The sequence below is a fragment of the Panonychus citri genome, unplaced genomic scaffold, assembly GCF_014898815.1.
Source record: "Panonychus citri isolate SS breed McGregor unplaced genomic scaffold, ASM1489881v1 Contig00028, whole genome shotgun sequence".
Taxonomy (NCBI): domain Eukaryota; kingdom Metazoa; phylum Arthropoda; class Arachnida; order Trombidiformes; family Tetranychidae; genus Panonychus; species Panonychus citri.
In genome coordinates, this window is record NW_026515433.1 from 2,916,987 (window position 1) to 2,932,290 (window position 15,304).

The window sequence follows — 15,304 nt, forward strand, 5'->3', positions numbered from 1 at the left end:
AAGATATTGAAACAATTAACAAAAATATCAATTGATATTCTCTGAGATCTGACACAATCAACAGAAAAATTACAATTGATTGTAAAACAAAAAACAACAAACTAAACTTATTTCTTTCATTTCAATGAAAGAAACTTGTTCCTTGTCATTTAAATTTACAAACGAAAAATATATCTACAGGTAATTCCTGGATTTAACTGAATTAACTTGATGACAATAAAAAAGTAGACAAAATGAATTAATCAAAGGAACAGAAAATGATTAAACTTAATTTACCTGGATTGTGTTTCGGTTGCTTGATTTAAACAAATTACCTCTTTCATAGTAATTTGTTTACTTTCCAATACCAAGGCCTTTGCGTGAGTTTCCCTAAACAAATCTAAATTATCATTAAGCGGGAGCACCACAAGGAGAAAACCACCAACAACAACAATTAATAAATCACAATAAATAAAATCAACAATTTAAAAGTCAAAATGAAAACTAAAAATTGTCTCAAAGAAGCAAAACCAAACCAACACCACCGAAAGCGACACAAACCAATAGACATGAACACTTGAAACAACCGATTAAATTGTTACACCGGAATCACAATTAACTCATTAAACATTAGAAATTAACAAGAAACAATTACATCATTAGAAAAAGAAACCGTTTAATTAATTAGCAGAAGAGAACAAAGGATTTTAATTGCCCCAAAAGCCGAACAAGAAAATGAACTGTAACAGTTCAACTGTTACTTAGGGGATTCGATTAGAGAACAAAAATGTTCCACAAAAAGAATAGAATTTTCTTGAAGGTTTTCCCTTTTTCCTTTTCCTTTCTTTTTCCTTTTCTTCATAATTAAACCTTCGCCCGTTGGATTAACTTTATCTCTTTCTAATTAATTTAAATTATCCTTATTCTTGATTTTACCTCCTAAATAGTAATAAGTTTATCATTTTCTTTCTTTTCTTTCTATTCTCAGTTTATTCTGTCTGCCCAATTGTCTGTCTTCTTCTCTTTCTTTTTTTTATTCGGAATCTTTCATTTTCTCCTTGTTTTTATTTCTCACAACAACTCTTACCCTTTCATCATCATCATCATCTTCATCATCTATTATTGTTTTCTCTAGTTTATGTCGACATTTTCTTTTCATCAACATTAGCATCTTAATCAACGAATCTCTGTTTTTAATTGGGATGGTTTGGTACTTCTTCAATCGTCACTTCATCTAATTCAATTAAATTGTCAACATGAATTTTGAGAGTTTGTTTGATTACAACTGAAAGAGAATTTTCTCATTTCCTTCTGTCTCTTTTTGTGAGAGAAATTCTCACTTCTCCCTCCTCCTTTTTGGTGGTTTCGCTTTTTTTGTTTTCATTTTTTAAGACTAAAGAAAATAATTGAAGCAACGTGTGAATTATTTACCTTTTTTTCTTCATCTTCTTTTCTGTCTATTTTTCTCTCCTCTCCTGTCTCTATTCTGGTGTTTCTCTCTCCCTCTCTTTCTCTCTCTCTCTCCCTCATTTTCCCTTTATTCTTCTCACTCTCTTTCTATTTTATGTATTAACTAATCCATTTTGGGATGAATGCAAGTACGTTCTTTAATCGTTCAACGGCACCTCAATCTTCATCATCATCCTCATCTGCATCATCTTCAACCAATAGAACAACTAATCCAAGGGCTAATAGTACTGGTGGAATCTTTGGTGGAGGTAACAATTCATCAACCCGAACCACATCACCACCTACTGCAGATTCATCATCAACCACAACCAACAACACCAATGGGTTTAATTTTTCTTTTGAATTTCCTAGCATCAATCTATCAAACCTTACTGACACTTTCTCAGCAGCTCGATTCTCTTCACCAAATTTATCAACTTTGATTCCTAAACAACGATCATCATCAACAACACCAACCTCTCGCAACGAATCATCTTCATCATCTTCATCACCTGGACCCACCAACTCATCTGGTTCCCGAGTGATCATGGTTTGTGAAAATTGTGGAATTAAATTCCATTTTCTTAAACGGAAGGTCAGTATCTTTTACATTTTTCTCTTCTCTCTCTCTTTCATCATCATTCACTCTCTCAATCTGATTACTTACTCTGGTCTATTATGTAACTATACAGACACATAGGTGTGTATGTTTGTTTTTTATAATCAATCATCATTCAACATTTATTACGTTATCTCATAATCTAAACTGTTTTCTGGTTAATTCTTAATTTCAATCAACTATGATTATTGGATTATCTTTAGCCTATGAGTCATATTTTCTTCTGATTTGATAGCTATTTAATTCTACTCTATTTACACATGTTCAGATGTTCTATCAAGAGGTTTGTTTTTATCTTTTAAATGTGATATGATTTTAGAAAATGGAGAAAAAAAAAGATTAACTTGCACTCACTTGACTAATCAATTTTTTGATCATTTTCGCCATTTTTATTCCCACTAAATTTTATCTAATTTTACCTGCTAATCAGTTGATATAGTTACATCATTATTTTATTACGTTGATATGTTGACTGTTTAAATTTAGATTCATCCCCCATCACTACCTGGAACATCACAACGTCCGATTGAAATTACAGGTTCATTTTTGTTAAGTAATCTAATCGTGAACAATTGTCCTGAGCACCGGTTATCCCTGAAAACGATGATCTAACCTTGAATTCTAATTATATTTCTTTTTACATCAGAATTTCATTTGATTATTGACTTATTTTTGTCGATTGATCAGCTGAGAAGCGCAATTGATGCCTATTAATATCTTTAAAGAAAAGCAACATTGTGCTCAATTAATTCACAATGAAGCAATTGAGTTTATCTTTAAATGTATCTGACAATTAGATAATCAATATGGTTGATTAAGAAAGCAAAATCAAGTTAATCTTTATTGCTGATAACGATAAATATTAATCTCAGTAATTATAATCTTTCACATCTTTCATTTTGCATCAATCATTAATCCGACTAAACAAGATCTCATTTTATTTTGTGATTTGTATTCAACCTCTTACCTTTAACGTTTCTCTTTATTGTTTCAACAGAAAACTTGTTCGGATTGTAGTATGGATTACTGTGTTAATTGTTTTCCCAAAGATACTAATCATGATTTTTTCGCAAGCCTTCGTCGGACGCGATGTCGTCGATGTCGAATATTCAATATGCAACCTCTTGAAAGACATTCTCTTCTCGAACTGAGAATCAAAGATCTTAAATGGTATATGGATAAAAAGCGTATACCTCATCGCTTTTGTAAGGTAAATTGTAAACTGAATTGTTTTATCTATCAGCTTTTGATTATAATCTCTTCCTCTGGTTACAGGAAAAATCGGAATTGGTTGATTTAATTCTTCGTACTGGTGAACATGCTAGGCGTTTATACTCACCACCCAATTCTTATCCCACCAGTCCTTTAAATAGTCGAACAACAAGCTCAAATACGACAAGCTCAAATGATACACCGAATCGTGTTCACCGTCAAGGGACAGATGACAGTTGGGTATTCGTTGATCCCGATGATTCTGGTTACCGGTCATCATTTGATGTCAATTCTGCTTCACAAGAAAATGCTTCTGGAGCCAATACCAATAATACTAATAATACCAATACCAATACCAACACCAACAACACTCCATTAATTACTTCATCAAATACTACATCAGCTACTGGTAATAATAATAATATTAATGATACTAATAGCTCAACAAATACCACAACAAGTGCAACTACATCTCGTTCAACGGATCATCAAAATGAGGAAACTACGTCAAAGGAAAACATTTCCTATGAAAGTAACTCAACGTCCAATCTCAATGATTTTAAACCATTTAACATTGATGATTTAAACAGTGAGGATCAGATTCGTGATCTCAGTATTCGCCAAATTAAATTATTGTTAACTCGTAATTTTGTCGATTTCAAAGGATGTTGTGAGAAAGAAGAATTGCTCGAAAAAGCCATTCGATTGTGGAGAGATGTCAACAAAGCCAAAGAAAGAGGTAATTATATCTTTTTAAAGAATATTAATTGTTACAATTTTGTCGCTAATTGATTTTGTTTATTTGACTTTCTTTTGTTCTTGAAATTTAAGGTTCTGAGGATTTGGATGATGATAGTGCTTGTAAAATATGCATGGAAAAGTTAATCGACTGTGTCCTTCTCGAGTGTGGCCACGTTGTTACTTGTATTGATTGTGGTAAACGTATGAACGAATGTCCAATTTGTCGACAATATGTTGTTCGAGCTGTGAGAATATTCAAGTCATGATCAAGAAAATTCTCATCGGAACAATCAAATAATAGAAAGAAACAAAAGGATCTCTTGTGGCATCATGAACATTTACCAAGTCAATTTCCAGTCACCATCATCAACGATTTTAAAATAATTCACTTTTCGTTGAGAAGGAGACGAGCAAATACATTCAGAAAATATAATTATTTAGATATAAAAACACCACTTTTGATCTCGAGAATCACTTTTGCTGAAGCTGACAGAAGGAATCGTTCAATATTAAAGGAAAAGTTCATTCAAGTGCCAATATATATTTAGATGATACTTAAATATATAAATATAATAATTATATATAAACATGGATACAAATGAACCCAAAATTTATAAGTAATTTGGAGAAAAAATTGAACAATTGAAGATGATTATAAATGCTGCTGAATAACCCCAGTGATTTTGAATTTCCTCAAGTTAATTTTATCGAAGTGATTTGTTATATCAATACAAATATCTAAAATACTATAAACCAATTGCTCTGGATAAGTTTAATCACTATTTAAATGATAGTTAAAAATTTGTTTGTTAAATGTCATATTTTTTTGGAGAAAATATCAAACAAATTAAAAACTTTCTGCTTTTCTTGTTTCAATGATCTTGTCAATCAATTTAATTGCTTCAAGTTAATCCAACTAATCATCAGGCATCACACCAGCATTAATCGATTTTCCAATCAATCAACTTAATCATTGATTCGCTTGAGATGCGAAATTAATTGTAAAGAGTAAATTAAATATCAATCATAATGTTTTCCTTTGCACTTTAGCATAACCAATGATTAGATTTGTTTCTAATATTTTCTATTTACTGGACCAGTTAATTACTTTAATGATTGTGATCTATTAATGAGTGAAAGTAACTGTCAATAGAGAGAAGTTAAATCAATTAACATCAATCTTTAACGTTTTTGCTCCATTGATTAACCTTTTGATTCATTGTTTCAATTTAATGAATTTCTAATGAATGTCCTTTAAATTATAGCTTTGAATGTGTATTGTAATTGTTTGATGATTACAATTGATGCAAAGTCTAATTTTTAAGCCGAAATTTTAAATTATGAACATAATTTATTATATAAATTATATAACTTTGAATGTCAATTCAATCATTTTTATCATTTGGTTTCATCTTTTGCTTTTTCACATTGATCAAGATGATTACGTTTCCACCCTTGGTGTTAATTGTCACGCAATCTCTAGTCAATTGTTTGCTTCGTTTCGTTTAATTGGACATAATCTCGGAACGTCAACAAACTCAGTCCCATAGAAAACAATTACGGTCGCACTTAGAGCAATCATTGTCGCCCAAAATAGCAGGTACATCAAGGTGATTGTTGAATGTTCTGTAAGTTAAATCAATAAGAATCTCAGTTAATTACGATTTAATCGTCTTGTAGTTTGTTAGACTTACCAGTTGGAATGAATAGACTAAAGAAAAACATAGCAGTTGACCCAAGGAACATACATGGTAACTAAAGAAATTAATTGATAAATTGTGGTGAGAATTGAAATGAAATTCAGTCGAAAAGTTAACTTACTGCTAAATATTTCCAATCTTTTCTCGCTTTCAATGGACTTGGTGAAGATTTACCCTCGTTTTCATTGATCATATATCGCCCGAGAAATAAATCGATAGCGTCCTAGGTTTAGGGTAATGAATTAAATTCTGGTAAATTACTGATTCAATCATCAAACTTACCTGTCGGAATCCATCGGTAAAATTATTCTTATAATATCTGATGAGAGAGTTGATTCCATCACGAATTAGACCCACTTGAGTTCGTTTTCCAGTTCGAGTGTAATCAGTTTTAAGAGCTCCCGTTCCAGCATATTCAATGCTACAAATATCAGCATTATCAGCCCAAACTATTTGATTAGAAAAGAGAAATCAATAAAATCGAATTGATCGAAAAATAATATTGGTCAAAGAAAAAAATTATCTAATTCTATTCACCATTTCGAAATAAACTGTAAAGAGTAGTATGATCTTCGATACGATCACCATGACTGATGATTCCAAAGCGAAGTAAAAGATCAGCCAAATTTTTCTTGGCGATTAAACTTTGGACTACATTGGTTCGATCCAAACTGTCGATACAATTGGTACGGAAAATTCCTTCTTGTTGAGATTGAACGGTTCCATCAGAGAGAAGGAGAAAATAACCGAATTCTTTTTGCTCTTGGGATAATCGTTCCATTAGAATATTAAGTCGATCCCATCGCATTTTACCACATTCCCGATGGAACTCAAAATGCTCATATCGAACCATAGGATTGTTTAAACTCTCACAGGCAACTCGTAAATTTCGCTCCAGGGCAAGTTCGGTTCCCTTTAAATCGATCAGATTGACTAAAACGGTTTTACCATAAGTCATAAGAAGACTTTCAATGTGCTTTGTGATTACTTCTTGTTGCATTTGATTGGAAACAATTACAGGTTGAGGTTTGTATCGTAGGTTTGGATATTGTTGCCATACCAATGGTATAGAGCCACGAATTTGAACATGACTTCCACGATTGTTTTCCCATTCAACGATCTGTTCCGTTTCAACGAAATTAGCAACATTCCCCTGGAGATCAGCACCACGACAGAATAATCGAGTTCCAGCTCTGTGGTTACTTCGTCGTGAAATAACAATCCAATGGAAAACTTTCCTATTCAGAACAACCGAACTTATATTGATAACTAAACAGAGAGAACAAAGAAAATCAACAAAAGAAAATTCAAATATTCAATCTAAATGGTAAAAGGAAGGAGTGAAAATTTTCAAGGTTCGAGGGTTTTTTTTCTCGTCTTTCGAAATGGTTTCAACACCGAGAAAAGTTCAATGAATACAAGGTTAATCAATCGGATGTTGAAGGGACCTTATTTTCCTTGCTTGTTTGGTAGAGAGATTGATCATTATTATTATTACTTTAAACTCTAATAAGACCAAATAATTGACAGTCAAAATTATATAAGAATCACTCCTGATTGATGATTAATGGTAAATCTTAATATCTATTATAATACTTACATCCATGCATCAAGGGTAAACAATATTTAGAAAGCTCCGGTTGAATGAGAAGAGGTTTCATCAAATGGTGATTCCATAGAAACTTTTGCTCAGCCTGAAAATGTAACAATTAGATAGAATCAACAATTTAACCACGATGAATGGATTAGAAATCTTAATTTTCGATTAACTTACTCTTTCAAACAAAGAGGTTTTGATGAAATCTGGTCCAAAATTGTACAATCGTTGAAGAGAATGGGTGAGATCGTAAGAGTACGAGAAATAAAAATACGGAGTTTGGAGGACACATTTAACCATATTAAGGTAAGAATTATTATAATTAACCTGTTCCTCAGTTAAATGGAGGGTATTACGAGTGTAAGAGATAACATCAGTATCTTCAATCCGATAAACTGGTTGATTGTAAATTTCACCAATTTTAACCGATCGAGTGATAACAACCAAATAAGGACCAGCAAGAAGATTAACTATCCCAAGAATACCTTGAATCTGTCGGCTAAACATCCCTTCGACATTTAATTGTCCAGTATTAGTCTCAAGACCTACATTATGAGAGATCCTATCAACAACCATTAGCTCGGTATCATTACCAATTGGATGGATATAAAATCTGTCAGTTCCAGTGATGCTAAAAGAAAAAGAGAAAGAAAATAAAATAGAATAGAATAAAATTCAACCTCAAATATAAATTACAACACAAAATACATAGTAAATAATACAAGATAAGTCATGAATTAACAATCAACAATTAAAGAGATTGAGAAAAAAATAACAATCAAATCAAGAAAAAAAAGCAAATGAAAATTTTAACAAGAAAAACACAAAATGATTCTTGTTTCATACTTACAGCATCAAAGGCCCATGAGTATTGGAATCGCTTTTAATCATATTGGTCATCTAGATTTCGACACGATTAAAATAAATTCAATTAGATTTAATCACAATTAAAGGTTCATAAGGAAATAAAATCAATTTAAAAGTGACAAATTCTAAAATCTGGTTCTCTGTCCAGAAGAAAAAAAAATTTCTATTTACACAATTTCCATGGAAACGAGTGACTCATTCGCGAAAACGTGTATCTTTTTAAATTGTTTTCTTTTCCACTAATGTTGTTTACAATTAATTCTCTTGATTTGTAATAATTAACTATGAAGATTAATTTAAAAGAAAGGTAAGTTAAGGGGGTAATTAAGTTGATGACTGTTGATTAATTGTTGGGTTTTCATTTTTCTAGTTTTAAGGTTCAACATCGGATCCAAGCTTCATTCACTCATGGTTACCTTAGGGTAAGTGATTTTGATTGTTTGGTTTTTTGTTTGTTTGTTAATTGTTGATCCATTTTTGACTTTTGGTTTGTTTTAATTTGTTTCTTTGTAGATTGATGATTCTGGTGATCATATTTTAACATCTACTGGTGATACAATTAAAATATCTTCTGTTTCTGATGGAACTGAGGTTGCCAGTATTAGAGAGAAAATTTCTGAAGATGTTGAAGATGAAGTGATTGATTTTGTCACTGGTCATCATGATGGAGTGGACAAAGTATTTGCTGCTTATCGTAGTGGTCTTCTTAAAGAATGGACTTGGAATAGTGAGGGTGCCAACTTGAAAAGAACATGGAAAAGTCTTCATACTGGTCCAGTTTCTACTTTAGCCATTGATGGTGGAGGAAAAGGTGATCTCTTAGCTTCTGGTTCCGGTGATACAATTGTTAAGGTTTGGGATGTAATTAAACAATATTGTACTCATCATTTGAAAGGATGTCGAGGTATCATTTCCTGTATTCAATTTTACACCAACCCATCAGGAACCAAGATGATCAGTGCTTCGGGTGATCTAGATTATTGTGTTAATATATGGAGATTGGAAGATAGTGAACTGATTGCCCGTCTCGAAGGCCATTGTAGTCGAGTCATTGGGATACAATTTTATTCACAAGATGATAAAGATATCGTTATAACTGCAAGTCGTGATATGTTGGCAATTGTTTGGTCTATTGACGATGGAATATCACTTCGTAAGATTCCTCTTTTCGAAGCTGTTGAATCAATGGTTTTACTCCTCATGGCACTGAAACGGGTTTTCTTGATGTAAAAAAGAGTAAGGGAAAAATTTTCCTTACCGGTGGACCTAAAGGTGTCGTCAAGGGTTGGGACACTAGCACTGGTAGCTGTGTATTCACTCAGATTAATTCAATAACAGGAAAAACAAAGGAGTCAACCGATAATGATGATCAACAACCAAATGAATTTATTATCCAATGTTTACTTCATCCTGATCTATCTAAATTAATTGTTGTCTCATTTGAACGAAATATTTTATTCTATAATCTGGCTGAGTTTAATTTGGTTCGACAATCGATAGGATTTATCGATCAAGTGACAGACATTAAATTCGTTGGATCAGAAGAGAAGCACATTGTAGTAGCTACGAATTCACCGAATATGTTTTTATTTAATCTCGAAACAATGGAATCATTTATAATAAAAGGACACACTTCGAACGTCCTTTCAGTTCAAGTTTATCCACTGGCCAAGACGCTTTTCGCAAGCTCATCGAAAGACAATGACATTCGTCTCTGGGAATTTAATCCAATTACAATGTCAGCAAAATGTTTATACATCGCCAGTGGTCATTCCATGTCAGTTATATCTATCGGTGTTCCAAACAAATCAACCAAGTGGCTTTTCTCTGGATCCGAAGATACAACCATGAAAGTTTGGAAACTTCCAAACAAGATAAAGATCGACGATGACTCTGAAGAAGCTCTTTCCACTCTGGAAACTGTAAAAGCCCATGATGGTGATATTAACGCTATCGCAGTTTCGCCTAACGATCAACTTTTAGCCTCTTGTTCACAAGACAAAACGGCAAAGATTTGGTCATTCGATAGCAAATTAAGTCTTGTTGGTACCTTGAAAGGTCATCGCAGGGGCATATGGTCAATCTCTTTCTCACCGGTCGATTCAATTGTTGCCACCGGATCAGCTGATACTACGATTAAAATCTGGTCTCTAAACGATTTCAGTTGTTTGAAGACACTTCAAAGTCACGAATCATCTGTATTGAATTTTGTTTTCGTCAACAAAGGTCTTCAGATAATTTCCAGTTCATCTGATGGTAACCTCAAACTTTGGACAGTTAAATCAGGTGAATGTTCAACAACCTTAGACGGTCACACAGCCAAAATTTGGGCTCTAACAATCAACAGTGATGAACAATTAATGATTAGTGGCGGTGAAGATTCACAGTTGATCGTATGGAAAGATGATACAGTTGAAAAGATTGAAGAAGCCGCTAAAAAGGATGAATTATTTATCGCTAATGAGCAGCAATTAATGAATTACATTCAACAACGAAAATGGACCAAAGCATTGAAATTAGCAATTAAACTGGATCAACCTTTCCGAGCTTTAAACATTATCAAGGAGATACTTTTCAGCCCTGATGAAAATAAATTACAAATCCTTGAATCGTCATTAAAAGGACTACGAGAAGATCAACTAATATCGTTAATTAAATACGCAATTAACTGGAATACCAATAGTAAAAATAGTGAAGCAGCTCAATCAATTTTTAGAGTAACATTAAACCTCCTTGGACCAGAAGGGATCCTTAATTTATCCGAATCAAAGGAAATTGTTGAAGGATTTTTATCATATACTAAACGACATATGAACAGAATCAACAAATTAGCTGAACAAATTACCGTTATAGACTTTTTGTATTCTAATATTAAATTAGATTAATTGCTACCAATTAATTTGAGAGGAAAAAAAATTTAAAACCAGAGTTTTCCTTGTAAATATTACATTTTGGACGAAAAATATACAAAAATGAAAAGATATTAACTGTAATTTATTGTTTTAATTCAGTTATTAGACAATTATTTTGAGAAAGGATCAATAATTGTAACTGATTCCCTCTAAATGGTTTTGACATTTTCAACAATCTAATTGCTTCTCTCCCTGTTTGTTAACCATTTCACTTTCAGATGATTTATTGACCGCAGTTAATTTAACATCTCCAGTAAAAGCATAACCATTTGCTTGATTAACTTTAATTGCCGTCGATGAAACACCCATTCGAGATCTTGACCATTCTTCCAGGAAATTTTTCGTTGGATATTCAACCATAAGCGCTAGAATCACAGCCGAAGCATAACCAAGAATATAATTACCAGAAAACAGAGCGAGCTATTAGCAAAAAAAGAGGGAAAACAATACTAATCAATTATTACCAACAATTAACAACAATCAACTTACACCAAGTGAAGTAGTTGCATCTAAATAAACCCTATTAGCAAGGATCAAATTTGAATAAACAATATATTGAGTTAAATAAGCTCCATAAGTTAATCTTGATAAGATGACCAAAAATGACCAAGACAATATTTTATCAACAACCGGAGCATTTCCGGTAGTGATTGAAAATATAATCCAGGAAATAGCCATCGCCCAAACTGGACGATGAAGTGACCCATAGATAATCGCCTCCATTTTATCAAAATCATATGAATTGAAACGATAAGGCATCAAAAGAATAGCCAACAAAACAGCAATTGAAAGTATCCACAAACTAATATTAAGTGTCTAAGAGCAATTAACAAGCAGAAAGAAAAATTAATTATTAGTCCAATTACAGGTAAATTAATTTACCTTGTTTATTTTTAGATTTCTTTTGGTTAAAATCAAAATATCGCCAAGACCAAGGCCAATACAATAAGCACCGATTCGACACCAAGGTTTAATATAAACGTGAGTATAATAACCGTTGACCATTTTCGGGTGCCAAACAATTGTCGGTGTTAAATCTTTCTCTTCGATAATTAGTCCAGTAATTATCATGGATCCAATTGTGGTCAATATTAGAATAGTCCAACTTAACCATCGTTGTCTAAAAGGTTCGAAATTGAATTAGAACTTTTCATCGCAAAGTGGATTAAATGATTTACCTTGTGAGGATTAACAAGGAAATGAACGGAGCTAAAAGATAGAACTGAAAATCATTGGCAATGTACCAAACTGGACCTAAACACTGGAAACGACATTGATTATTATGAATATGATTAAATCGATCGAACTATTTAGAACTTACCTCGAATCCAACCATATTCTGTGAGAAGAAATTATTTACAAATAATAATAATTTCCACCAATCTCTAGAACAGGTATCGGTAATTTCTTGTGACCAGAGATACCAATTAGGTCCAGAGCCGAATCGCTTCCAAATTATTGACAAAAGAAGGACAATTATCATGGGAACAGCTAATCTTGAGATAAGAGAGATTAATTAATCAAAGTTGATCATTAAAATGTAACAATTTTGATTATAAAGGAAAAGTTTGAAACAAGAACAAAAAGATTACCTTAAATAACGGTAAATGTAAGCATTAAGAAGGTAATCAAAGGCCATTTTGATCTGTTCTCTTCGTGATTTCCCTTTGAATCGAGCAGAATAAGATCCAGCCTTGTCTAGAATATGATAAGAAACTAAAAGGCCACTAAATTGCCGAATCATAATTAATTCCAAAGTAACTGAGGTGAAACAAAGATCGACCAAAAAAGTTTACCTGATAACGAAAAAAGTGTCAACCCAAGCCGAAGAGTTAACAACGATCTGTGTCCAAAACTCTTTGGCTCGACTATCAAGTTCCATTGTATCAACTGATTAGAGAAAAATTAGAGAGAACAATTGATTAATTAATTTTCATTCACTAAATTGTCAACCAATTTACCTGCAAAACTCGCCATCAGAGCTAAACCATAATGTCCAAGGAAAATGAAAAACATTGAGATCGCTTTGAGTCCATGAAGACACGAAATTGAATTAGCCGATTCTTTGGTATTTAATAAACTCGAACCATTTTTAATCACTGAGAAATTGATTGTTAGACTGATCAACTTAAATTTAGGTTTCATTTTGTACTTTGAATGATACCAATCCATTATTGAGCCAAACAATACAATCCAAACAATTAGTAATAAGAAACCTCTGAGAACCAGAATTACAAATATAATACAATTAAAATTAATCTTTTCCAACGATTAACTAATTTCTCATTCCAACGATCAACTTACAGAATGATAATCTCATAATCATCCCAAGGAAGCGATGAACCATCATCACAGTTATTTATTTCCGTAGGAATTGTCTTGCCAATTTGAATTGCTTAGTAAATAAATTGTTAGAATACGAAAGTTAATTGTTGCCAATTAGATTTTCTTACCTCCTTTAAGTGTTGATATTATCGAGCTGATATCGTCGTTAGTACATGTTGATGGTAGACAAATGTGAATATCGGGATCCATTAGATCAGCATTTGAATCACTAATTAACGATCGTAAATTAGTTAATTCTGAGGTCTGATTTTGATAAAGAATCAAAGTAAACAAAATAACAATAGATTAATTGTTAAGTTAATCGATTACAATTGATTACATTTTACCTGCAATTGTTTGAATTGAGGTAATTGTTTCAATTTCAATATTTCAGTGGGCACATTGTTCATTAACTTTTGAAGGGGAATCCGTAAGTGACAATAACGGGTGGTCATTGTATCTGGTAGACCAGAATATTTAGATTTATATGGACGAAGGTCAACATTTAATTGTAAACATTGATCATATGATCCAATGAATCTCATTTTCCCCATGAAAAGTCCCGTCGGGATCTTGGCTTGTGAATCTAATACTGGAAAAATTTGATCACAATTAAAATCTATTCGAGAAAGTTAATTGCTAAAGAATTGACCATAAATCGAAGGTCCAGTCTACTTACAATTATATGTCCAAAAAGATCCCTTTTCCAGTTCAGCGGAAAATAATCGACGGAATTGTGAACATGGAACCGACAGATTGGCCTTATTTAGAAAACCGTCGATTTTGATCTTAATCATTTCGAGAGCGAATTCCATCTCGTCGTTTCTCATCATTCGCGTAATTAAAGCCTTTCCAAGTACATCGAAAGCTTCATTGTTGCAATTAACTAATTGTGAACCAAGAAACCATGATAACCAATGAACGGCAAACAATTTGATCATTAATCTACCCATTAGTTAATAAATTGTTAATCAATGGTAAGAACCTAATATAAGTTAATATGTAATATGTATAAGATTGAAAATCTAAATTAAATTTGATTGTAAAGTCCGATGAAAACTAAATTTAGATCAGATAACATTAATTATAATCCACATTGACAAATACATTGTTTAAAAGAAATGAACAATTAGTTAATTAAAAAGAAAGAGAAACAAAAATTAAATTAAATTAACTTCTTAACTATTGATAAGCATGAACATAATAGGAACAAAATTGTCTGGTTAATTGTTGATGATGAGGAATTAGCAATTAATTAATAGACAGCAAAGGAAGACAGACTAATTAGTAATAATAAAAGGGAAAGAGAATCACAATTAGTTTTAATTGTTGAACTAAAAAATGATTTGTTAACAATCAACAATTAACTCATATGTTTTTCCTCCTTTGATCAAGTTACCCAAATAAATCTGCCATTAAATTTAATTCTTGCCAACAATTAAATTCAATTCTTCAACTAATCACTACCTACCCACTTACACCTTTTAATTAACACAATTAACAAATATTAAAACTTCACGTAATTCATGAACAATTAACTAATTATCTTTCCCAAATTTTTGTTTCTAAATTAATCAGGACCAGGTCAAAACAATTGAACAATCAACAATTAACAATAAACAAATGGATTCACTCTGGTTAATTCAGTTATCAATGGAAAACAAAATTTAAAACAATCAACTAATCAAGTTAATGAAAAACTTTCAATCAACCAGAATATTAATTAGCCAATAATTAAATCATCCTAAGCAATTGTTTCAGTTTACATTATAAACTTTAATCCATCTCCATGGTCATTTAATTAATCCATTTCTTTTGCAAACATTTCCATTGCCTAATGATGATGATAGTTAATTAATTGCAATTATGACCCAGTTGACCTCTAAAATTGAAACTAAATCAA

General features: G+C 32.0%; 4 protein-coding genes across 4 annotated transcripts; 2 read left to right on the plus strand and 2 right to left on the minus strand.

Annotated features, from left to right (window-relative positions):
- The first annotated feature begins 899 nt into the window (after nt 1–899).
- Nucleotides 900–4,876, plus strand: LOC128397117 (E3 ubiquitin-protein ligase rififylin-like). Its single transcript, XM_053357796.1, has 4 exons — nt 900–2,023; nt 3,045–3,257; nt 3,323–3,998; nt 4,091–4,876. Exons 1-4 carry the CDS (start codon nt 1,568–1,570, stop codon nt 4,264–4,266), a joined length of 1,521 nt encoding a protein of 506 aa, XP_053213771.1. The 5' UTR covers nt 900–1,567; the 3' UTR covers nt 4,267–4,876.
- A 455-nt stretch (nt 4,877–5,331) lies between these two features.
- LOC128397116 (phosphatidylinositol-3-phosphatase SAC1-like) lies at nt 5,332–8,319 on the minus strand. The gene is made up of 8 exons (XM_053357795.1): nt 8,148–8,319; nt 7,475–7,928; nt 7,301–7,394; nt 6,238–6,969; nt 5,983–6,149; nt 5,822–5,923; nt 5,695–5,755; nt 5,332–5,626 (listed from the first exon to the last, which is right to left on the minus strand). The coding sequence occupies exons 1-8, from the start codon at nt 8,195–8,197 to the stop codon at nt 5,484–5,486; spliced, it is 1,803 nt and encodes a 600-aa protein (XP_053213770.1). The 5' UTR covers nt 8,198–8,319; the 3' UTR covers nt 5,332–5,483.
- Nucleotides 8,320–8,396: 77 nt separating this feature from the next.
- LOC128397114 (transducin beta-like protein 3) lies at nt 8,397–11,157 on the plus strand. The gene is given in 4 exon segments (XM_053357793.1): nt 8,397–8,471; nt 8,535–8,586; nt 8,678–9,356; nt 9,359–11,157. Coding segments are annotated over 4 exon segments (2,445 nt in total). The 5' UTR covers nt 8,397–8,448; the 3' UTR covers nt 11,050–11,157.
- LOC128397115 (nose resistant to fluoxetine protein 6-like) lies at nt 11,140–14,610 on the minus strand. Its single transcript, XM_053357794.1, has 12 exons — nt 14,081–14,610; nt 13,749–13,993; nt 13,530–13,665; nt 13,381–13,471; nt 13,038–13,294; nt 12,873–12,966; nt 12,669–12,803; nt 12,398–12,572; nt 12,255–12,337; nt 11,959–12,196; nt 11,566–11,892; nt 11,140–11,496 (listed from the first exon to the last, which is right to left on the minus strand). Exons 1-12 carry the CDS (start codon nt 14,352–14,354, stop codon nt 11,245–11,247), a joined length of 2,307 nt encoding a protein of 768 aa, XP_053213769.1. The 5' UTR covers nt 14,355–14,610; the 3' UTR covers nt 11,140–11,244.
- Nucleotides 14,611–15,304: the final 694 nt, after the last annotated feature.

Excerpts from the sequence above, each read along its gene's own strand:
- LOC128397117 (XM_053357796.1), top strand. The coding sequence starts at position 1,568 with ATGAATGCAAGTACGTTCTTTAATCGTTCAACGGCACCTCAATCTTCA. Across the intron at positions 3,258-3,322 it reads TACCTCATCGCTTTTGTAAG|GAAAAATCGGAATTGGTTGA; the intron begins GTAAATTGTAAA and ends CTCTGGTTACAG. Across the intron at positions 3,999-4,090 it reads CAACAAAGCCAAAGAAAGAG|GTTCTGAGGATTTGGATGAT; the intron begins GTAATTATATCT and ends TTGAAATTTAAG.
- LOC128397116 (XM_053357795.1), bottom strand. The coding sequence starts at position 8,197 with ATGACCAATATGATTAAAAGCGATTCCAATACTCATGGGCCTTTGATG. Across the intron at positions 6,150-6,237 it reads TTACAGTTTATTTCGAAATG|TTTGGGCTGATAATGCTGAT; the intron begins GTGAATAGAATT and ends CTAATCAAATAG. Across the intron at positions 5,627-5,694 it reads TAGTCTATTCATTCCAACTG|AACATTCAACAATCACCTTG; the intron begins GTAAGTCTAACA and ends TTTAACTTACAG.
- LOC128397115 (XM_053357794.1), bottom strand. The coding sequence starts at position 14,354 with ATGGGTAGATTAATGATCAAATTGTTTGCCGTTCATTGGTTATCATGG. Across the intron at positions 12,967-13,037 it reads TCTGATGGCGAGTTTTGCAG|TTGATACAATGGAACTTGAT; the intron begins GTAAATTGGTTG and ends TTCTCTAATCAG. Across the intron at positions 11,497-11,565 it reads ATGCAACTACTTCACTTGGT|CTCGCTCTGTTTTCTGGTAA; the intron begins GTAAGTTGATTG and ends TTTTGCTAATAG.